Raw genomic sequence first — 24,007 nt, 5'->3', positions numbered from 1 at the left:
GTGTACTTTGATTCCACAAACAATTATCATCTACTATGTTTGAGTATAAGGAGGAATAAACAAATACTAAAGTGAATAAGACATGCTTTCTGCCTTCAAAGAGTTTAACAAAGATCTTGAGGGCAGGTCAGACTGTGAAAAGAGCTCTAGGAGGTATAATACAAATGCTTTGGAAGGAGGACAGAGGACTTGCTTTGGCTGGGGGAGAGGAGTCAGCGGTAAGGAAAGGAAGTCAGGATAACGCAGGCAGAGACCCAGAAGAGGCGATGAGAGAAGGTGCTGGAAATGGCAAAGACGCTGTCTTTAACTGGACAGAAGGTGTTGGCTGTGGTGGAAGAGTTGTCCTTCCAGTCTGGCTGGAATGTGGAGTCTGAAATGGGAGATAAGGCTAGAACGGCAGACTGGGCTAGTTTTCAAGTTTGGCATAGTATATCTGAGGACCATGGATGTAGCTCAGAGGTTGGCATGGTGGTAATGAGGATAACCACATCCATTATCCCTAATCTTGAAGGCGACAGATCTTTTTACCCACACAAAATGAAAGACAAAGAAGGCATTTTTAAAAGCATTAAAAAATGTTTGGTGTTTGTTGTGAAAGAATCTGTTTCTTCAGTTACCACCTCCTGGGCCAGCAGCCTCAGTTCCCCTCCCCACTTACTCCATCTCCTCAGGAAAAATATGTACAGAATTTTTTAATCTTCAAATAGCTTTGCCCTGCCCTCCCTAACAATCTTCTAGCCCTCAGAGCTGGCCTTTAATAGGCAGATAATGAATTCTTTTGAATGGGTGAATGAATAGTTTGAAGTTGCTGCTTTTTCAACCATAGAAGCTCCTTTCATTTTTTCTTTTTCTCCCTACAAATCTACTAAAACTGGAATCTAAAAACTCACCAATAACCTCCTGGGGAAGAAAAGAACAGCCCGTGATACCTGGAAATGAATCTGGTGTTCACAGCTAAATCACATCATTCTCCTTTTGGACAGTGAAAGCCCACTTCCTGTAATAGGTTCTTTGTTAGAAAGAACTCTTACTGAGATACCCCATTACCCTCTGTTAGCCCTCCCCATCAATAACCCAACCTGTTCAAAGATCGGGGTTCCTGTGGTCCTTGGCTGAAGAACACTGACACTCCTCTTAACTTTCCTATGTCTTTAGGCTCAGTGGTCCAAGACACCTCCTTAGAGCTCCTTCCCCGTGACTTTACTCCTGTCTCTTTTCTCTAAGGTCACACACACACACTCACACTCACTCACGGCTTTCACTATGACCTCCAGGTGTGTAATTCACAAATCTGTCTCCCTAGTCCTGACTTTTCTCCTAAACTCCAGCTTTTGTATTTCCAGATCCCTACTGAGACCACAAACTCGGCATGTCTGAAACTTAGCATCTGTCCTCTTTAAACCAGTTTCTCTGCCTGTCTTGGTATTTTACTAATGGTCTATCAATGGTATGTTCTCCCAGTCCCTCATGCTGGAAACATCAGGGCCAGTTTTGACTCTTCCCTTTCCCTCAAGCCCTAAATTCAATCATTTCACAAATTCTGCTGTTTCATTACTCATTTTCTTGTATGCGTTCCTTTCCATTTGCACTGCCACCACCCTGGTCCGGGCCCTTTATCAGCTCACACAAAGGAGTCTCAGACTCATGGCTGATCTCCCATCCTGCTCTCTATTTCCATTTTCATCTTCCAGTCCCACTTTGGTGGCATTTCCTCCTCTTACAACCTTCAATGATTCCTCATTAATCTTCTCATCCGTTTATCAAGGACCTCTCCAAACAGTACAATCTAATTTTCTAGTGTCCTCTTCCACTAATCCCAGTCATTCAACCCAACAGTAGTGGACACCGTAGTAAACAGGAGGAACACACAGTACAAATATGTGTAGGGTGTGCTCTGTCTTTGGAAGGAGCAAAGAACAGACACATGGAAAAACAATGACAAAGCAGTAAGTGCTACAATAGATGGATAAACTTTCCTGTAAGTCAAGATTATTTTAGAAAAATTAAACTGTATTGGTCACAGCTCTTAGAGGATCATTGGAAACTGACATGGGCTAATTTAACTAGAATATATTCTATGTAAGGTAGCTCACAGAATCTTGGGATGGATAGTGATCCAGGTTCAGAGATTAGGCAGCCAGAGCCATAGTGGCCAAAACTATGACTCTGAAATGGGCCAACAAAGTCACCATTGTTGTCATGGTATTCTAGAAACCATAGCTAGTAATCAACATGGCAAGCACTGGGACCACTGTCAGGTTGCCCTGTGATGTTGTTGCCACAGCTGCTGTCACCTGCCACTAGAATGGATTCTCCTATTCCTGTTTCTTGCATCACTGGCTTCTGAGTGGTTAGGAATGGATGCATCTGACTGGCCAAGCCTATGACATGTGTCTTCTCCCTAGCTGCAAGGGAGCCAGGGAAATCATGCACCTAGCATTCTGGTTCTATGTGTGGCATTGGGCTTTGTCTCCAAGGCTCGTAAGATTGGGATTCCCTAAACTTACGGAGTCTAGAGGTTGAACACACAAAAAGGACAAATGTCTGCTACTACAACTTACAGAGAAGTAACTTAAAAGGGGAAATGTTTTCATACAAATTTTATGTAAAATCTATATTTAACCCCAGCCCTACCATTCAACACTTTTTATCTTTTGACACTACTCCCAACATTTTAAATATCACTTGAAATATACTACACAAAACCCAGAAATGACTGTATATAATCATTCTTACCTTTAAAATGTTGACTCTGATCTTTATTGAAGAATCAACATGCTAAATTATTGTAAAAGTGATAATGGCAATAAAAGAGTATTTCTCAGAGTAGGGCACAGTGGAAATCATCTTCTAAATCCACCTCTCACAGCTCTTCATTTATATACAGGTCAGACTCATGAAAAGGGAAAAGTTTGCTGAAGACCTGAAAATCCTACCTACTAATTTTTCAGAAAAGTTAGGAATCCAAATGTTGGCTTTTTTTAACTATAGATGTTAGTATCAAAAATCACACAGTATCATACTTTTGTCTCTTGTAGCCAAAGTTGCTGCATGATACACTAGGAATATTATGAAACTCAAATAGAGAATATAGAAATGATTGACCCTAAGTGTAAAATGACATACACAAGGTGAACACACAGTGTAGACCTCTCATGTGACAGGTGTTACGGGAACACATAACACATGCATAAGACTATGAAAGAAACGAAGTCTTCACAAAGGTGCTTCTATAAAATGAGTAGATTGCCAGGTATGTGTGATTAAAGATGGCCACAAATTCTTTACCACTCTTCCCATGGAGAGCTGAAGTCCAATTCAATTCCTCTTAAATCCTTTGTGACTTGCTTAACTGATAACATGTAACATTAGTGATATTCTAGAACACCCAAGGTGAGGTCATAAAGCTTGCAGCAGCTGCCTAGGAATCTCTCAACAATCTCTGGGAGCTTCCATGTAAGCCCGTTAACTGTGAGACACCATGCTGGAGACACCACACATGGGCACTCTGGTTGTCAGCTTCCAGTTGGTCATCCTGTCACTACTGAAAACCATGCAGAAATTGAACCAGCTTATATAGCTGGTAAAGGCTGATGGAAATAAAATGCTAAAAACCTAGGATTTCTAGACTGTTCTTTCAACTCAACCATTAAATTTGCTAAATGTTCTTTATACTTCTGGTCTTTATTTATAAAAGTGAAATCTCTTTTCTTCCCCATAAGGTCTTAAGCCTACTAAGAGTAGCTCTCCCTATGGGTATCTGATTCTTCAATGTGAAATATTCTTAGAAAATAAACTTACCCATAAACATATAATAAATTTTATAAGAAGTAAAGCCTGTGATTTTATTCAGGTTTTTCAAAATAGTTTCCAAAAAAAACAAAATGACAACACGTACAAAAATGGAAATCATTCATTGAAATATGAACTCTTAGCCAAGGAAGAGATGTTGCAAGTAGTCTCTCTCCTCTGAAAGCAGGAATCACTTCTAAAATGTCCCTTGCTTATGTAACTGGCTCTTGAAATCTCTCCCAAATTTGATGTACTTCATCTCATAAAAGTAACACAAATCATTTTTAATCATTCAAAACAGAAGAAAGAATACAAAACAGGAGGCAGGCCTCTCAAGTTATATGCTTTTTAGAGAAAGGTCACATCCTTGAAGCAGCTTTGCAAACACAGAGCATAGTACTGGCTTCAAAAATAAGATAGGATGACTCTGTGCACTTGCATTACTTAAACGTCAGAGCTGCTGTCACCTTCCTCTGTACAAATTAGCAAGCAATATTCATTCAAGTGCATTCATTTAAGTGTACTTCATATAGTTTTATACTTGGTATGAAGCTAAAACAAAAAACAAAAAAAGTTATCACAGAGCTATTAATTTAAAAACCCAGAAATTTTTGAGAGATGTGATCAAATGAAAATCAGTTCTGGATAACAAAACACATTTCTAAAAACATAAATAAGTTCTATATATTTACCGAAAATTTCTACTATTGGAAGATGTTGATTACAATAAAGAAATACATCAAATGGGAACAGAAAGTAAACTTGATTATTTGATTCCTTTCTGAAGGTCTACTGGTCCAGCTGCCAGCCGTGTGGGTCTCTGGGTTCTCAACGAAGGGTGACCAGTTCTTCTGAAGAGGTAGGGTGAATGGCCACGGTGTTATCAAAGTCAGATTTTGTTGCTCCCATTTTAACTGCAACTGCAAAACCCTGCAGCATTTCATCACATCCAATTCCTTGCATATGGATACCAACCACCTGGGAAAGAAAAGAAAAAACCTTCAAGTAAAAAGTTTTACCTCTGTAACTGCATGTGCCAATTCCTTATAATAAATCTCCTTCTATGTACACATACACATAATTTTTTATTAGGTACAGGAAAGTATTTTTTATTAGTCATGAGAGATATCTGATTATTTGTAAATCTCTAAAAAAAAGTACATCTCAAATTCTGATACAGCACAACACAGCCCACAAGGCCCTGTGTAGTCTGGTCCCTCCCCAGCCCATCCTCCACAGCTCTCCTCCCGGTCCCCCTCACTCTGGCCTCACCAGCTTTCCTCCTGTCCTGAGTACTTGCCATGTTCTCTCTTTTGCGCAAGTTTTTCCCTCTGCCTGGACACACCTTCCTCCCCTCTTTTAAGCGTTAAAACCTATTCATTCTTCAGATAGTTACACCCAGCTTCCCGACCAAGTTCAATTATCCACCACCTGATCTCTCAGTCCCAATGTTTCTCCATCATGGTCCTATCACAACTGCAATGTTGTATTTATTTGGGGACTGGACAATTACAGTCCATCTTTCCCAGGAGTCGTTACTCTCTAGATGGAGGGGACACTGCCTGCTTTTGCTTCTCACTCTGTCTGTATAGACAAGCACAAAGATAGCCTTTAGGAGGCCCTCAGTCCATATGTGCTGGCTGACTGCATGAATGACCATAAAGAGGCATTTGTTTCAAATCACATTTTCCAATGAAGCTTCTTAATATATTTAAAAACTACTATTAATGTTCACCTCCAGCAAATACTTTTAGGGTAAACAGCCTGTTGAAAAGCAAAGTTGGAGAATATAAAATTTAGCCACAAAAATATTTTGTTTAAAAACAAACCAAGAATATACTTAATACTATAGAAAAGTACACTTAAAAATGGTTAAGATGCAAATTTTATGTTATATATATATTTTTACCATTGGGAAAAAAGTATATCTCAATTTAAAACAACAAAAAACCCTCAAGTCAAGTATTGTATATACAATAAACACAGCCAGATTTTTAGATAGTGCAATCTAAACTGAATTTATGAAGAGCCTCTTGTGATGGCAGGAGCCTTATATTATTTCTCTCCATATCCTGGTCCTTAGTTTTTAGTAGATTGTCAGATAATGCTTATACCAAATGAATGAATGATAAATGATATGAGAGGAAATAACTGATGTGAAGAGGTAAGTAAGGACCCTGCTGATTTAATACCTGGAAATCTCAGGCTACTGAACACTCAGGACCAAGAAACAGCAATCTTTATTTTGCTGCCAAACCATTTACTCTCTTCTCTTTGTGCTGACTGTCTGCTTCTGTCAATTGCCAGAGATGCTGATTTCTATAAGCCAGGGATTACCTCTTGTGGCTTTTGGTGTAAGGGCCACTGAATCAGATACGGACTATGTTCTTTTTAATAAGAAAAACTGGAAACTACATCTGAATCTTCAGCTAAGACATTGTCCCTCACAGAGCTATGTTCACAAGGTATATTGCTAAGTTCCAGTTTAATATTTAATTCAATTTGTAGAAAAGACCAATAGGCTGACCTAATATCAAAACAAATCTTATTTCAAAAATTATTAAAAAAAAAAAACTTGTTCAAATTCAAACCAAAATCACAATGAGATACCACTTTGCATCCACTAGGATGGCTACAACAAAATAGACAGTAACGAGTGCTGGTGAAGATGTGGAGGAACTGAAACCCTCGTGCGTTGCTGAAGGGAACATAAAATGGTGCAGCCACATTGGAAAACAGTTTGGTATTTATTCAAAAAGTTAAATCAAAAATAGATAACTGATTACCTCAGAACATTTTACTAAATAAACATCCTCTTCCTCACTGACTGGTTATGTTAAATCTAAATTTATCTTACATTAAATTCTTCCACTTACCATTATTTGTGAGTTGCCTATCTATTCTGGCCTATTGGTCAATGACAGTGAGCTTTTTGTGGTTTTCACCCTCTCCCTTTTATGTTTTAAAAGCAGTGGACCCTTCTTTCTATGTGAAATATGAAGAATCCCAAAACAGAGAGAGAGAGATTAAAGTGGGACTGTACCACTGAATCAGAGAAAGCTTAACTATTTGGTCTCTTCCCTTCCTGCCCTCAACAAAATACCTTTCCATCCCTGCCAACCTTGAAGACACTCTTGAGCTTACTGGATTTTGCCCATACCTTTTCCTCTTTGTTGGCACAAACCATTTTCATCACACATTTTGTTTTCCTTTTGGTAACCGCATGATACATTGGGGTAAAGGTGGTGGAATAAGTCTTCACATTTTCTTTTCCGTATTTATAAATGGCCTCATCTATATGTACAGGGGAAAAATAGCACCGATTAGAAACTTAAATATTTCCACTGAGCTATCGGAGAGATGGTCAGAAATACATAATCTGAATGATATCATGAGGAAATATCAAACAAAACCACCATGAAGGACATTCTACAACATAAACGTTGACGACACAAAAGACAAAAGAGAAGCTGAGGAATTTTGTCTTTCAACTAAAGGAGACCAAGGAGGTATGAAAACTATATATAAGGCATTATCCTGGAATGAATCCTGGACTTAGTGGGGAAAATGTTAAAAATGAAATTATTCGAGATAAATGGCAAAATTTGAGTAAGGTGTAAAGTTTAGTTAATATGGTATCAACTTTAATATTCTCATTTGAAAATTGTACTGTGTTTCTGTAAGGATACCTACCACCTTGTTCTTTGGAAACAGATACTGAAGTATGTATGTATATAAAGAGAGAAAATGATAAAGTAAAAATGTTATTGCTGGAGTCCTCTGTACTATTTCTGCAGCTCTTCTTTAAATGTGAAATTAGCTCAAATTTAAAAAGCTAAAAAAAGTCAAAGAGATGGGGTGTGTAAGAAAAAGGAATTATATTCTCAAAGTATTTGTAGTTGGGGAGGAAACTGGAGTTGTGTTAAGAGTCTAACTAAAAAGAAATCTAACTCAGAAGGCTGAAGTAGATTTAGTCAACTGACAGACACCTAGTTTAAAGCTGGCAGAGGAGGGGAAGAAATCACAAATGACTTTCATTTTTAAATACCTACCTTCTGTGAGTCCCACTGTCCCAATAGGGGGGTGGCTGAAGACCACCGTAGGGATGTTGTCATAGTCTAATTTGGAATCTTCTTTGCACTCAAAAAGTCTATGGGCAAGTTTTCGGCCAGCAGCAATCGCGACTACCAAGAGATTTTAAAATAAATGTTTAGCTCACTGTTCTCTTTAACACAGCAGAATTGTTCTACTAACCATTTATCCATCTAGCTTAACATACTATTTCTGACCAAGTTTTCCATCAATGCTCATTATAGTATCTAGTTCAATATAACGAAGACCTATCAATGCCTTAGTTAACAATTCAAAACTGTCAGCTTATGTGAATTCTGTACTTTCTATTATGATTTTTAAAAAAAGAGAGACACATTTACAAGTTCCTAATCATCTGGCAGTTACTTCTTGATGAGGATATTAGTTTTTTGATACAATATTTATGCAGCAAACTATATTAGTTTTGAACATCTTCAGTTCTACTTTATAGTCATTTCACAGGAAGATTTTTTAAAGTTTATTTTTAAAATTATTTTATTTCTTATTAACTAAAAAAAATTATCCTCCTTAGCCTGTTTTTATTCTTACGTCTTTTAGAAAGTTTGCCTGAGTTCAGTTAAAGCATCAGTTATTAATTTTTTTTTAGTTATTAATTTGTTTGATTTCAAACTGACAAAGTCTTTTTCCCAAAATAAGGTATCAGTAGGACACACAACAAAACTTTCAGCTGTTAGATTATGTTACAAAGTTTTTGAGACTTTGCTTGTTATTTTGCTTTTGTTTAGAGAACTTCCTAAAGGAGCTAAAAAGCTTTGGGTGTGTGACTGGGGAAGTGTCCATTCTGAGTAAGACCCAGGGCCGTTTTGGAAAGGCTGGTGAGGACCCAGAGGGGTACAGAGTGAAAGCAGAGGAGGGGTGTCACCAACAGAAGTGGGACAAAGAGCTTGAAATGATGCCAGTTAACTCAGGAAGTAGCCGACGTATGGGATTCAGAGGATGGGGGTCCATCCTGGTTGTGTCAAGACTAAACTGTCATCTAAGAAAGCAACTCTAAATCACTTCTTCACAAAACCACTTTCTTCCACAGTCACCAACACACAACTCAGGTTCTAATTTACAGCATTCTTCAGAGGGAGATTATCATCTATATAAAAATTTCAGTCTTCGCTAAGCACTTTTAAAATCTTTTAAAGAAAAATGAATACTATCCAAAGGATTTTTAAAGCAAAAATGAGTATTATTCTGAAAATGTCAGGTACCTAACCAACATCTGTTTCGAAACACTTTTATCATTTTGATGGCATAAAGATACTCATTCTTTTAACTTAAAGCTTAAGCTGATTTGACTGTGAAGAGATGAGCAGTTTTATATAACACACAGAGCCTCCCTTATCTGAAAAAAGAAGAAATATTACCTGGAGTAAGAAGAGCTTTTCCACACACATCCCCAACGGCATAGACGCCTTTTACGTTAGTATTCTGGAATTCGTCTACTATGATATGACCTTTGTCATCAGTCTGAATCCCCTAAAATTGTGAAGGGACATCATGTAAGTATTTGGCCTATCCATAAAAAATCACAGATCAAATCTCTGCACCTACCTCACTTCAGGCTCCTCTTCAGCCTGAACCTCCAGCAAACCACAAGACTCAACCACAAGGTGAAAATCGTCTTAGCAAGTTGGCAAGTCTCATATCTTTTGCTTAAAAGGTAGATGTTTTATCCAATTTTGAGGAGTTTTGACAAGATTGGACCTTATATTGGACAACTCCACTGGCCAGGCAAGCAGGGAAAGGAGTCACTTCACTATCAGACACGGTACTGGCTATAGCTGTGAAGTCCATCTAAGACAGTGATTTTCAACTTGTTCCATGGGAGCACTCCTCCTGGAGCCTGCTCGCTTATACTTCAGAGGAGCACGGCCTGAAGCAGTCATCAACAGCAGGTTTCTCTGAAGCTTCCTTACCATGTTATCTTTGAAGACCCAAACAAAATTTGTAGTCTACTCTAAAATATACCAATGTTTCCTTTAACTAAAACTTCTCCCTCTATAGTGAGTTGAATTTTTGCTCCGAGAAGACATGTCACACTTATCTAGTGACTTTGTAGATTCCGGGTGTATATATTCCCAGGAGAGAGGTAGAGAGCCAGTGGGGACAGGAAGTGGGTAGTGTGGTGGTTAAGAGTGCAAGCTCTGGAGCTGGTAGACCTGGGTTCAAATCCCAGCTCCGCCACTAACCAGTTATGGGACCTTGTATAATCACCTATTTATCAACAAAAACTTAACTTTTTAGTGTAAATAAGGCATTAACCTAGTCACTGTGAATACAGTGGTAAATAATACAGACATCTCCACACCCTGTGGAGTTTACAGTCTGGTGAATTATCACCTCTGTGCTCCTGGTTTCCTCATCCTCACCCCTCAAAGAGTTGTTGACAAGATTAAATCAGGCTAGTAGCATGTTGATAAGACTTATATATAGTAATCATTCAATTTGCAGTATAAAAATATTATCTTAACGTTAAACAAGACTGAAAATTTTGCCTCGTTTTTAAAAAATTCAGCAAATATAGTTGAAAACTGGAGCTACCAATGCCTGTATCTACACAATGGCAAAATAGCGCTTGAAAGGTGAAAGCTAGGTGACTAGGTTTGTTAATATAAAACTAGATAACTAAATTTTACTAAACGTCACTGAATAATAAAATTAAAATCAAGCAAAATATCTCCCTGGATATTTTACTTTGTAAAATTCTGAAAAAAAAACCTTATATAGAAATGAAAAAGGAATCCACATTATAACAGATACTATTATTAGAACATAAACCAAGCTGCTCTGCTCTGCTCAAGAGGCCCCACCAAATATGTAAACCTCAAACATATAAAATATTCCATTATTACTTGTAGAGTAGGTGAGCATATCAGAAAAATCCTCCTCCTCATTATCAAGAGCGGCTAGTTAACATTTACTGAGTTCATACTGTAAGCCAACACCTAAGCAAATTAACTGGCATGCACTTTCTCATTTATTTTTCTCAATAACCCAATGTGACCGGTACTATTTTTATTCTCATATTTATATAAAGGGTAATAAAGCTGCTCATAAGGCTATGAAACTGACAAGAAGTAGAATTAAGGTTCAAAACTGGGTCAAGCACTGGGACCCAAGCCCCAGGTTACTCTACTAGAATGCCCTTCAAAATTTAAAAGAACAAATAAGAATGCTAGTTATAGCACTGGTAGATCAGCTTCACATCTGTACCCGTCCCCGAATGCCACAACGCCCAAGATGGTCACACACCCATCAATCTGGACTAGAGCCATAGACAATAAGGAAAAACTACAGGGCTTTAAAGAGACAGGTATCATAGTTAAAAAGGAAATCTGTAAGGAGGAGGCTAGTCAGGAAATGGCTAGATAATGACCTGATCTAGGGTGATGACATTAGAAAGGGAAAAACAAAACAAAACAAAATGTTTTTTTCATTTCAAAGGAAGAAGCAATGGGATGTGATAACAAACAGGACACATGGAATAAAGAAAAAAGAATCCAACAGAACCCACCCAAGTTCTGGGGTCAAGGGTGGGGGTCAGGGGGTAACCACAGGATGACTAACCGAAACAGGAACGTTTGAGGCAAGGAAGGTGGTCAAAAGGTACCAACTTCCAGTTACAAGATAAGTAAGTACCAGGGATGTAATGTATAGCATGATGACGACAGATAACACTACTGTTAAAGAGAATAAATCCTAAGAGTTCTCAACAGAGAAAACTTCTTCCCCCTGTTTTTCTTTTCTACTTTCTTTTTATTGTATGAGAAGATGGATGTTAGCTGAACCTACTGTGGTCATCATTTCACAATATATGTCAATCAAACCATCATGCTATTTGGTTTACACCAACTGTATGATGATGTACATATGTCACCCTTGAATGTATCCAGTGATATATGTCAATTATTTCTCAACAAAACTGTGGCAGTAAAAGAATGTCTTAGGCAGACTAGGTCAGCTTACCAGGTTGTCCAAATTTAGGCCCCTGGAGTTTGGGTCCCTCCCAATGGCCCAGAGCAGGCAGTCAACATCTGGAATGGTGGTCACAGTGGGTTCCCTACCAGGAACTGAAGTAACCATGCAGAGTTCCAGGCCTGAAGAAGTTTTTTTAACTTCCTTGACCTATTGGCAAATAAAATTTGTTAATTGAGGGTGTGGTGGATGGGAAGGGAAGTAAATAAAGAGGAAACTAGAATTCTTAACATTTAAAAAAAAATCACCACTGAATCCTACATATGAGCACCACATGCTGACACATTTACTTTTGCTCAAAGGCCATCCACACTAGAATCCCCTGGAGCCAAGACGGTATCCTAGGTGGCCTCAAGTCATCCAGCCAGTGGCCAGAAATGTCAATTCCCATCAAGACCCTGACGCTTCAGCTTAAAAATAAAGTATTTTAAAGTGTATTTAATATAGTGTCTTTAAAGTTGTGATGAAATTTTCAATCATAAATCTAAGCACAGTGATTTGCAACTGGCTGTAACAGCATCATTAATAGAGTTTTAAAAAAAACTGCACAATCACTGTTTCTCCCTGAATGTTCTTAATCAGGATGGAGGAGGGGGTCAGATCAGGTCCAGAGAGTGCAGAGCACACATAGTTTAGTGACAGTCCCCAGGTGACTCTGATGTTGACCTTGACCACCAGTCCAGCACTTTGGCATCCACAAAAAAAGTTCACATTTATTACATTACTTATGACATGGCCTATGCTCAAAGGGCAAAGCTTTGGGGGGAAGAAAGTCATTTTTACAAGAAAATTTTTACAAGATTTTCCTAAAAAATCTGACATGTAATGGTTCCCTGAGAATAAAAAAAAAATACCAAGTAAATTAACTTCATCATTCTTTCCATCTACAAAACCCACAAGGATGTGCATTCAAAATAGATTTTGTAATATTTCCGGAAAAAGAAGGATGTTCAATGAGCGCTTTGAGCACAAAAATTCCAGTTTTAGTTCTAAACTAAATTCAACGACCAGATTTCTAATCTTTTACACTTTGATTTCATTGGAACATTAATGAAATACAAATTTTAGGATAAAGAAAAGCCCTGGCAGTACTCTAGAAAGGAATAAACTGAATGTGATAGACGCAGAGCTTGTGTTGATAAAACCACGGGGGTTAGTAACAGATAGGCGACCACGGGCAGTAAGCTCGCCCTGGGCTCGGTCATACCTGCGAGTACTTCAGGACCTCTATGCCAGCATTCTCCAGCTCTTCTGTACAGTTGGAGCTGATGATTGAATCAAAAGTTCTAAGCACCTGTGTGCAAACAGAGGCAGCCAAGGGAGGGGTGGTGGGAAAGAATTAAACTCAATTAAAGATAGGCAACAAACCTGGGAGGGGAATTTCAGTATCAGCCCCTCTCTTCCTTCTTCGTTCTTGGCCACACTGTGAATGGAGTTTTAATAAGTCTATTGTCCTGTGTTGCCACCAATGTCTGTATCACACCTGACTTCACCAGCTCCTCTGTAGAGTTAAATCCATAGGCAACCTTCAGGCCTCTACTACCTGTACCACATTCCTCTCCTTCCAAGCTCTTCTCTTTTCCCTAAGTCTAGGGACCAGACACTCTCTTTCCCCTTTTAGGATTCTAGGGCCAGCTTTCCCTCTTATACGATTTAAGGAAAGATCCTCTAATAAAATCTCCTTGTCTAGGCAGAAAAGTCAACAGCATGGCCTTGAAGATTTCTCTTTTTTTTTAATACTAGTCTTAGTATTTGTTTAAGATATAATAAACCTGTAGAACTTCGTGTCATAGGATAGATTAATGGATAATATTAATTTAAATAGAACTGAAGGATTTAAAAAGCATTTGGCACTGACAAGAATAAGCAATGTTATTAGTATCTAATATCCCCAGAGAAAGGTGTCATCATCATCTGTTAATTTTGCTTAAGATGCTGAAATAGCTATTCTAATCCTTGCCCTTATGAAGTTCCATGAATATGAGAATCGTATACAGATGAGTTAATTAGGAGTCAAATGAATTCTATAGTATAACATCGCTGAAATAAGAAATAGAATCAGCATAACAGTATGTTTTTGCTTCCAGGTTTCATTCTTTTCTCAAAATTCCCATTAATATTATTTCCAGTTGGATTTCAATGTTCCTGTGATGTCTTCCATTACTGCCCTGGGGAGACTAGTCTTAAACAGTAGTTGTCACTGTCTGGCAACTTTTCTTTACTTAGAAATCTTTCTTTCTCTAGAGAGTTCTTTGGGATAACACACAGGCAGAGTAAAGGTGGGAGGTCCCACCTCTGGGAGAACTTTCCAGAACAAAGTGACACCAGGACAGAGAGAAGAATGAGCTGGGTGCATTGGGGGTGGGGGAGGGCAGGAAGCCCAGAGAGGTGTGGCTGTCCACAACCAAGCTAGTTTTCCAAATGCAGGAATTATCCCCTCTACTGATAGACTGATGTGGTCTATTTACTTACTATTTTTTAAATTTTAAATTATTTTAAAATATGTACTACATTTATATATTTTAGATTCAAAAAGGTAAAATGATATACAATAAAAACTCTTCTTCTCACCCTGTGCTCCAGCCACTCTGTTCCTCCTCTAATAGACAACTAATATGAGTGGCTTCCTGAGCATAGATGGAAGCATAGATATTCGATACATATTCAAGCACAAACACATCTTTTTCTTTTTTCTCCCCTTTTAGCCACATAGCAGCATCTTTTTTCATATTGCTCTCTCTATACTTTGCTTTTTATTGAATACATCTTGGAGAATATTCCATATTAATACAGTAAGAGCTTCCTCATTCTTTTTTAAAAAATTTTTTGTACTGAAGTACAGTTGATATTTACTTATTTATATATTAAATTCAGGCTACTTATCATTCTGCCCTTGTCCTTCCTTCCCATTTGCTGGACATATATTCCAGCCATGCAAAATAATCTTTCCCTGTGAAAAATGTCCTTCAGGACATACATCTCCTGGGGGTTAAATACAGGACGAGTTTCAAAGTCAAAGAGAAAGCTCTTTGGAGTACACGCTGACCAGGATTACTGGTTTCCCCCATCTCCCTCCATTTGCTCAAATAATCAGGAATTCGACTCATGGCATTTGAGTGGTCAGGATCTGATAAATACTGTCCCAGAGGCATTAAAAGACTTTGCCCAAGTCACGTACTTGTTGGGGACAGCCAGATTCTTGGGCCAACACTCTTGTTACTGCCCCAGTGTCTCTCTGAAAGCTCCAATAGTGCCACAAGCTATGCTGAGTCACGATTCATCAACAAAACATAAAGCAGCACTTCATCAAGTAAAGGGGAACCTGGAGGCTGCATTTTAGCAGAAAGAATATTGGCCTGGACTTTCTCAGACCTTAGCTGACTCTCAGTTTTGACATTAATTGACAGTCACAAAAACCTCGCTTGGGCCTTAATATCTTCATGTACAATATGAGGTTCCAGTAGATAATCTATAAACTTCCTCTTCTATTACTATTTTGTCGTGATGAAAAACATGCAACATGAAGTTCACCAAAGTAACCATGTCTACATGTATAGTTCCATACTGTTCAGTGTATTCACCTTGTGCAACCAAACTACTTCTTCCTGCAAAACTGAGACTCTGCACCCTTTCAACGAAAACTCCCCCCATTTCCTTTACCACCCAGCTCCTGGCAACCCCATTCTCCCTTCCGTTTCTGTGAGCGTGACTACTCTAGATACCTCATGTAAGTGAAATCACACAGCATTTGTCTTTTTGTAACTGGCTTATGTTATTTAGCAAAACTTCCTCAAGGTCCAGGCTGTAGTGTGTGTCAGAATGCGCCTCCTTTTTAATGCTCGATAACATTCCATTATGTGGATATATACCACATTCTGTTTATCCATTCACCCATCAGCGGCCACTTGGGTGGCTTCCACCTCTTGGCTCTTGTGACTAATGCTGCGATGAACATAGTTGTGTAAATATCTTTGCCACATTTCCTTTTTAATTTAGTAACAACTTTTTGACTGTTAATAATCCAACACTACTTGATCATTAGGAACGAAACTGATTTTCAGAATAAGAAATTAACCTGATAGCTCAATTTAACTAGTATTTATATTTAAGCCTGTATGCCTTAAGGCATCTGACGCGATCTCCCACTTCATGATGGAAATACCAGCCACTTTGATCAAATCAAAACGATTATCATCAGCGAGAGCTGGTGGCTGAGAAGGACATTAAGTCCTAATTCAGGTACCTTCAATGCAACTCCACGTGGAACAGACCAACCAGCTCCACATGCTTTGCACCCTGGCATTTAATGACAATGCAAGAGAAAACGCTCACTGTAGATTTTTTCTTAAAATGATTAACATCAAGGAACGGAGAGGGAGAAGGAGAGAATTTACCTTATTGTGCCGTATCATTAGTGATGTCTTAGAACCCAGGGCGGAAAGGATCCCGGCTATCTCCACAGCAATGTAACCTGCACCAACAATGACACTGCGGCTACGGCGAGAGCACAGGGTTACCGCTATTACAGACGCTAATTTTAAGATACTTTTAGATTCACAGAAAGGTTAAAAAGATAGTACAGATATACCCCTCCACCCAGTTTTTCCTAAAGTTAACATCTTACAAACCACCATACAAGTGTCAACACCAGGAAACTGACATTGGCACCGTACTGTTGACTAAACCCCAGACTTTATTCAGATTTCACCAGCCTTTCCATTCATCTTTTTCTGTCCCAAGATCCAATCTAGGCTAACACAGCAATTTTAAGTAGAAAATATCCTTTTATAGAAGGGAAATCTATTTCTAGGTGTTTTAAAAATCCTTTAGCTTCATTTCTTCAGAGAGGAAATATAAAGCCTTTGAAACTAGAGAGGATTCCACGTGCAGTGACCTTCCCACCTAGAATTAAAACTGGCATCACATTCTCACCACCATCACATTCTCAGTCACTCTCTTGTGCTGTTTCTCCTTGGTCAGTGTTAAATTCCATCAATAACTGCAGTATGATGAAAGGCCAGTTTAAGCAAGCCTTTTTAACTTGTAGGATAGATCTGCAGTGAAACTAGATGCCCTGAACAAATTCTGGTCTAAGAAAGCATCTTAAACTCTAGATGCGTGTTTGGACAAAGGTCTGAGGCCACCACAGTCTACCACTGTTACAGTGCCTGGGAAAGAAGTAAACAATCAGGGAAGAGGAAAGGAAATCTTTCTTTAGCACCTTCCACATGTAAAGTACCCACAGTATGAGCTTCTGCCTTCAGAGGGCTACTGTCTGGATGGAGGATGAGGTATGAACCCAAAAGACTATAACTTAGAGGTAGAGAAGCTCTTATCCTACAATCCAGAGTGTGAAAAGAATGTCTCATTTGGAAACTATAAAGGGTTCTTCTTCCATCTCCACCTTCCTCTTTTCTATTATACGTTGACCCCTTTTCCTTTCTTTGGGTCTTCGCTCCTTCTTTTCTTCCCTCTCCATCTTCTCCCTCTTCCCAAACATTTCTTATTTAAGTCCTGCTTTTATGAAGCACTGCACTAGATGCCATGGGTAGTGGTCCCCCCACACCTGAGGGGAAACATGCCCAGGGACCCACTAAAGCACAGAGACCAAGAGTCAGCTCCCACAGGGTAGGAGGGCTCATGGATGGATATCTAGAAGGAAGCTACTCTGAGGGCGAGTCTGGACTGAATCCTATCATTTAAACACGATGAGTCACGACCACATCTCTGCATCCATTCTCACACGTCTCGTATTGCCCACCCCGAAAACCAGATAGATGTGAGGGAAGAAAGGCTGTTCTCTAGCACACTGTATGCCCTCCAGGCAGCAAATCTAAAAAGACTGTTGGCTTTCCTCACAGTCGGAAGATCACCTGGTCGGCATATCGTAATGGGACATTTATCACTGCAGCTAGGGGACCGCAAAGACACCTGCTTGTCCCTGAGGAACCATCTGTGGCTCCAGGTGAATTACGGCAAAGGTATGAACGGGGCTTATTAGTCACCCTCCAGGAAAGCCTTCACATAAAAGCTGGGGATTAAGACCTCACGCTGAATGGGCAGCACCTACTGCAGGTGGGGCAGGCTTGAGCAACGATGACTTCAGAGTGAGCACTGCTCACGAGGAGATAAAAGCCAGTCTCCGGGTTAGCAGGGCCCGCCTCCTGCTCCAGGTGCCATCTGTTGTCGAGTGAAGGGAGGCTCCCTCTAATCTGGGCAGCCTGCAACTGGCAGCTTCTTCAAACTAGAAAAGCAATCTTCCTCATTACCTTGTTTCTCTCTGAGTCTCTAAACCCGTGACAGATGTTTACTAACATTATTAGGACAAACACATATAAAGGACAATTTCAGAAAACCTATTTTTGTGAGGCTGACAGAGGCTTTGTTTATCCAGATGCCTCTGCATTAGCTGCTCTGAAAACCAGAATCGGTCACTTCAGACCGCTTACCAAGGGATGTCCTATCAACCTGAAGAGAGAAAACAGTTTTCAGTGCTTTACACTGGAATTTGACACAACATTGTAAAAAGACTATAACTCAATAAAAAAAAAAAGTTAAAAAAAAAAAGAAAAGAAAAGAAAATAGTTTTTGGACTTCATTGTTCATTCTTCAAAGTCACCCTGCATTTGATTCCGGTTCTAAAAATTTTACAACAGCCTCTGACCAAAAGCATGAAAGATTTGAGTCATTTGGTATGACTGGATGAGATAGCCCAGGTCATAAAAAGAGAAGAGGCAGAACAGAATTCAGGAAACACCTACATTTAATGAGTGGTGACAGGGGGTAGAAGAAAGGTTAGAATGAGAGGCAGGGGAAGATGGAATGCGGGGGTTAGGAAGGAAAGCAGCTTACCGAGGCAATTCTTCCAGCTGAAAAAACCCATCACTGGTGATTCCCAGGCTGGCACCTGTGTAGGAAAATGCAACAGAGGTCACACAGGTGAAGCTTTCTCTTATAAAATAATCACAATGTTTCATGCATGAACCAAATACATTCCCTGCCATCAGGCTCCCTGTTTTGACAAATTTTGTTAAAGTCTCCACTTGGGAAGCTGCCAATGAAATCTTCCTTGAGTCACCACTTTTATTTCCTCTGGAAATAAGAGCAGTGATGATGAAATAACTATTAAATTTCTCTGAGGAACTAAGAGCATCTCAGGGCTCATGAACAGACTCCCTGCTGCCTCTACTTCACACTCTTACCCCTCAAATGCAGGCAGAACCCCCTGGCCCAGTCTGGGTTCTCTTCTCTCCGCTTTTTTTCCTTCAAAGGCTTCAACCAACTCTCCCTTCACTGGGGAAGACTTCTCAATATGTTGTTCCAGTTCTGACCTTCTCCCCAGGGTCCCATTCCATATTTATAACTGTCTTATAACTGTTCCACTATACAATTCTACTTTGCTTCAAACTCAGTGTTTTTAGAATTGAACCTTAAGTTTATCTCTCAAACTATATCTCTTACTCAAGTTCACCACTTGAGTTAAAAGAACTACCTTCCACCAATAATCCAAAGTCTTGAGCCGTCAATCTGTGATTCCTTCTCTCAACAACCCCCATCTCCTCGCTTATTAAAAATATTGCATTTCACCACATTCCACACACCATGATTAAGGACACATCCTGATTTCAGAGGTGAGTATTTTTTTTAAATGTGTCTTGGAATCAGTGAAATACAGTAGCTGATTCTTCATTCTGTGTCTCTTCTGTCTGTCCTCTTCCCCTAGTGCCTGGCAAACAGCAGTGACTAAGGAACAGTCTGCAATTCTGAACTGAGTTTTTCCATCACATTTCAGATGCTAACACTGTAGCTCTGAACCTATCACCACATCCTGTACATTCTACTGCCACAACTTTCTAACTGGCCTTCCACCTCTATAAGTCACTGTCAGATTCATTGTCTAAAATTGCCACTCAGATCTTGTCACTACCCTATTTATAAGCTAATAACAATTCCTTTTCACAAATGACTGAGATTCCTTAATTTGGCTTTCTATGTCTCCACAATTTGGCTCTAACCCCCTTCCAGTTTCAGCTCAATGTATTTGCTTCCAGATTTCACTGCTAGAAAAACTGGCTGAGCTGGGAGAATGTCTTTTAAAGCCCCACTTGTTAGCCACTGACTGTGTCTTCTGGTCTTTCTCTTCTCGAGCACATAACACTCGATGTGTAAGTCCTTTCCCTGGTCAGTCTTCTGGTTCACATACAGCTCACAGTAACCCGTCCCACCTTCGAGTGCCCCGACCCTCCCTGCCTGGTAATCACCTTGGAACATTTACCTTTCATTTTACTTCTTTGCATATGTTTTTATTATGTGTTTTAAATTAATAAACGTGTATCTTAAAAAATGCAAAAAAGCACAACAGAGCACCTAGGGAAAGGCAGGTCTCTTCCCCACCCCAGACCTCTGCTCCCTCCTTGGAGTCAGCACTGCACTGAGTGCCACCTCTCCTCCCAGACAGAGTCTAGTCCATCTGTAGAGTCTCTCTGCCTTTTAAAAAAGACATAAATTACAGCATATTATATACATTGTTCCACACCTTGCTTTTTTTCCACTTTAATCTTGAAGATTGTTCCCTATCAGGATGTTTATATCTAACCTTACCAACTGAACTTTAAGTTACTTGAGAATGGTATCTTTGTATCTTTTTAGAGTATTGTTCTTTACCTTTTGGGGAGTCAGGAACCCCTTTTAAAAGCTGGTGGAATTTTATGGATCCTCTCTCCGAGGACAAAAGATATACATGCATACACGCTCAAAATTTTCTATATAAATTCAGGTTGGTTATGGGTCTTAAGAAGCCAATCCATGGAGAATATAAAAGCTGTATAAACTGTGATCACCATCCACAAAGACCTTATCATCTAGCTAGGGAAGAGAGACATGGGCGATGTTTCCTATGTGAGAATAAGGCAGTGTGTTCCGATTCATCTTTGTGTATACAATGCAAAGGCAGACGTGACCATCTCGGAGACTCCTCACTGCTTTAATTTTCTAAATCTTTATATGAGAGAAAAATATGCATATAAAGAAGGCTGAATCAGCTGATGGAGCCACATCTCTGCAAGATTCGTCTCCTTTAAACAGAATGGTAAGTGTCTCGCATGTCTTGTAAATCACGACCCACCTGACAAACTGAGGCTGGAAACAATCTCTACTTGCTGAGAAGCAAAGGATGAGGCTTTCGCTGATTCTTCTCCCTGTGTGGCCTGCAGGATGCCTGAGCCTGGAGCTGAATGAAATACCCTCCTTTGCCCTGTCACTAGGTGCCACTTAAGCCAATTACATTTAGGTTCTGCAGAGATCTTCTCTCACATGTCCAAGACAAAGAACTGGTACAATGCAGATCCCCTGGAGTGGCGGGTAAGGTTGCAAACAACGGTAAACTCTTTCTGACTCTTATGAACAAGCGTGTGCCTCTGGAAGACTCACCTGGGATCTGGCTCTCCTGAGGAAGTGAGGGCACACCGCCCGTGGCGATCAGGATGTGAGGAGCAGTGTATTTTTTCCCACTGACCTCTACTGTGGGCTGGGGATCGCATGTGAATGCTGCATGGCCACGGATGATTTCTATATGGGACTGGAGAAGGAAGCATGGGAACATTAGCCTGTTCTCCAGATTAAGAAACAAAACAAAACTTGCTGCAACTTCTCAGATCTTTTCATTCTACTGAGGATTTCAATTTATTTTTCGTTTGCTGAAGCTAAGACAACTCTAATGTTCGAGTTTCTACAGAACTGCTGACCGTTAATTGTTACTTAGGTAAGCAGGTTGCCATTTGATGCTGGAAGTATACAGGAAGGAGAAATAAAGGGGCTGTCTTGGGCTACAACCCGGAGACCAAAAAATATAAGCAAGTCACTCCCACGAGGAAGAAGATTATGTCTTTGCCCCCAAGAGTTGAAGGAGAAAGTCTTCCTCACTTGGAAGGAAAACACATTGAAGAATGATGTGTCTGGAGGAAAGAAAGAAGTCCAAGAGAAATAAGAGGAAAGGTGCAGGGAACAGAAGCAAAAAGGAAATACTCTGGAGGAAAATGCAATGCTTCTGTTTTCTTAAACAAAATGGGAAGAAGAGCACAAAGTCACACGACTGTGAGGGTCTACGCTAGAGGTGCTGAGAACTCAGACTGTGCCTTGGTCTTACTGGCAGCCTCTGTGCACGGGCCTCAGTTTGGGGACAGCCAGCAAGCGTCTGCCAGCCAGGGTACACATACTGGCAAGGATGTGGGCAGCTCACAGGAGTCCTGTAAGCACGATCACAGAATGGAATGTTTTAACATTCTGGAATGCGCTTGGTTCTGAATTGAGCTATTTCCTTCTTTCTCACTACCCCTCCAGGCCTGTTCTGCAGGTGCCCTGCTTAATCAAGTTGAATCAGAATCGGTGCCAAAGTGACGAGGCTCTCCAAAAACCTTCCTTTGGGAGGTAATGATTTCCTACAGGGTGCAAGGCAAAAAGGGGAACGGGTCAAGTGGCAATAATACACGTACGTAATCATTCGGGGAAGGAACACATGAAATTCTTACTTTCATTCCCTAGGACATTTAACAGAAAGTTCCCTATTTCACATTTCTTTCCCATAAGTTCACAGTAAATTCTACTACACACCAAGATTTGTGAGTACTAAAAAAATACTGTTTCCTGAGTTATTTTCCTGTGTATCTCTTTTGCAAAACAGTTTTAAGTGAGTTTTAACTGTTTTTCCATTAAAAAAACTGCTTTTAACTTAGGTGTTGTAGTATGGCAAATGGTATCTCACATTTGTGTCTAGCAGCCTTTGAAATCTCTTGAACTCAGTGCACTGGGGTCTAGAGGCCCCCCCAGACATCTTCTCCTTAAACTGGGAGTTAAGGTCAGAAAATATCACCGCCCCAAGAAATGAACCCAATGAATGGTAAGAATCAATATAAAAATATATGAGGTTAGCCACAGAAGTAAATCACCCTAAAACACGGTTTATAAACATGCTGCTAATGAGATTACAGTGGCCCAAATATCACCAAAAATCTGATCTCATAGAGCCTGAGCTACGTTGAAGTCTTAGAAACTGCAGAGTGAGACCACAAAGACAAACGAAGGGTGGTGGAAGTCACGCTGTCAAGCAAAAGGGGAGCTGGATGGAGCCCCATTTGTCAATGTCTCCCCACAGAGTCCAGTGGAAGAGGAATGACATCTAAGCACAAAGGTGGGAAAAGCCTCAGGATAGAAAAGGACAACATGTTTGCTGAAGGCAAATACAGCTTGGCCCAATTTTCTTGCTCAGTTTTCATTCACAAAAACATCCTTCTGCACCATAACATGGTGTCCTGAGCAGATTTAGCCACCAAGTGTGAGGGTGCTCTGAAATGATGAGCAGTGGCAGGTTTTCTGCCAGATAATGGTCCTAATTTTAATCCATCGACTGGTACATTGTTGCCTAAATGAGGCTCTTATGTTTTGGTTTCTGGAACTAAGGAGGGTCAGACAGGTGCAGACAAGCACCAGCTGAGACCTGATTTACGACTTTGGCACATACCAGCTGCTCTCTGTGGAAATTGAAATGAGATTGGCCCAGTAGGTCAGACTTATGCTCTGACAGGTTCATGTTGAAATCATTAATTGCCAAAGACATAAGAGAAACACAAGAGATAAAGGTAAAGGCTTTGTTTCAGTCTGGCCAGGCTTGGTTCTCCAGCAGAGAACAGCTCCTTCTCCAAGTTCAAAACCCAGCATGCTCACCTTGGTTAGATTATTTTGATAGACGGTGTTCAGGCGGCTGACGTAGGCATCCCGCTTTTCCTTTATAACTCTGCAACGAAACCAGAGTCAGTACCGAGGAACAAGGGAATCTCCTCTTTCAGTTCTAACTAGGGCCTCTGTCCCTGCACACCACTGAGCAGAGAACCGCAGGCCACCAATGAAAGCCCCAGGAGTGAACGTCTCTGAAGGCAGGCACCCATTCCGGTGTATCAGTCTGCTTTCCCATACGTATGGAGAGCACCCTAATTCTACTCCATGGGGAATGTTCAGTTGGCATCCATGGTACATAGATTTCTTCCTGAATAGAAGATGAGCAGAGCTGCTCTGGCACAGTGCCTGGTATGTGGTGGCCACTCATTATTTGCTAAATAAATAAATCAATTTGCTAAAACTTAAA

At 40.0% G+C, this 24,007-nt stretch overlaps 1 protein-coding gene across 2 annotated transcripts in view; it reads right to left on the bottom strand.

Annotated features, from left to right (window-relative positions):
- Positions 1 to 3,815: 3,815 nt before the first annotated feature.
- Positions 3,816 to 24,007, bottom strand: part of GSR (glutathione-disulfide reductase) — a 43,320-nt gene continuing 23,128 nt past the window's right edge. For both annotated transcript variants that reach the window (XM_032468786.1, XM_014567643.2), the window contains exons 4-13: positions 23,590 to 23,659; positions 21,301 to 21,448; positions 18,724 to 18,778; positions 16,266 to 16,365; positions 13,079 to 13,165; positions 11,863 to 12,021; positions 9,261 to 9,372; positions 7,845 to 7,976; positions 6,953 to 7,086; positions 3,816 to 4,770 (exon numbers count right to left, since the gene is read on the bottom strand). In XM_032468786.1, coding sequence (XP_032324677.1) covers positions 4,621 to 4,770; positions 6,953 to 7,086; positions 7,845 to 7,976; positions 9,261 to 9,372; positions 11,863 to 12,021; positions 13,079 to 13,165; positions 16,266 to 16,365; positions 18,724 to 18,778; positions 21,301 to 21,448; positions 23,590 to 23,659 — 1,147 coding nt within the window. In that variant the 3' untranslated portion in view covers positions 3,816 to 4,620. The remainder of the gene's footprint in view (positions 4,771 to 6,952; positions 7,087 to 7,844; positions 7,977 to 9,260; positions 9,373 to 11,862; positions 12,022 to 13,078; positions 13,166 to 16,265; positions 16,366 to 18,723; positions 18,779 to 21,300; positions 21,449 to 23,589; positions 23,660 to 24,007) is intronic.

This window comes from Camelus ferus, chromosome 26 (assembly GCF_009834535.1).
Source record: "Camelus ferus isolate YT-003-E chromosome 26, BCGSAC_Cfer_1.0, whole genome shotgun sequence".
Lineage (NCBI taxonomy): Eukaryota > Metazoa > Chordata > Mammalia > Artiodactyla > Camelidae > Camelus > Camelus ferus.
Note: the sequence above shows the minus strand (reverse complement) of the source record. Positions and strands in the feature narration are given on the sequence as shown.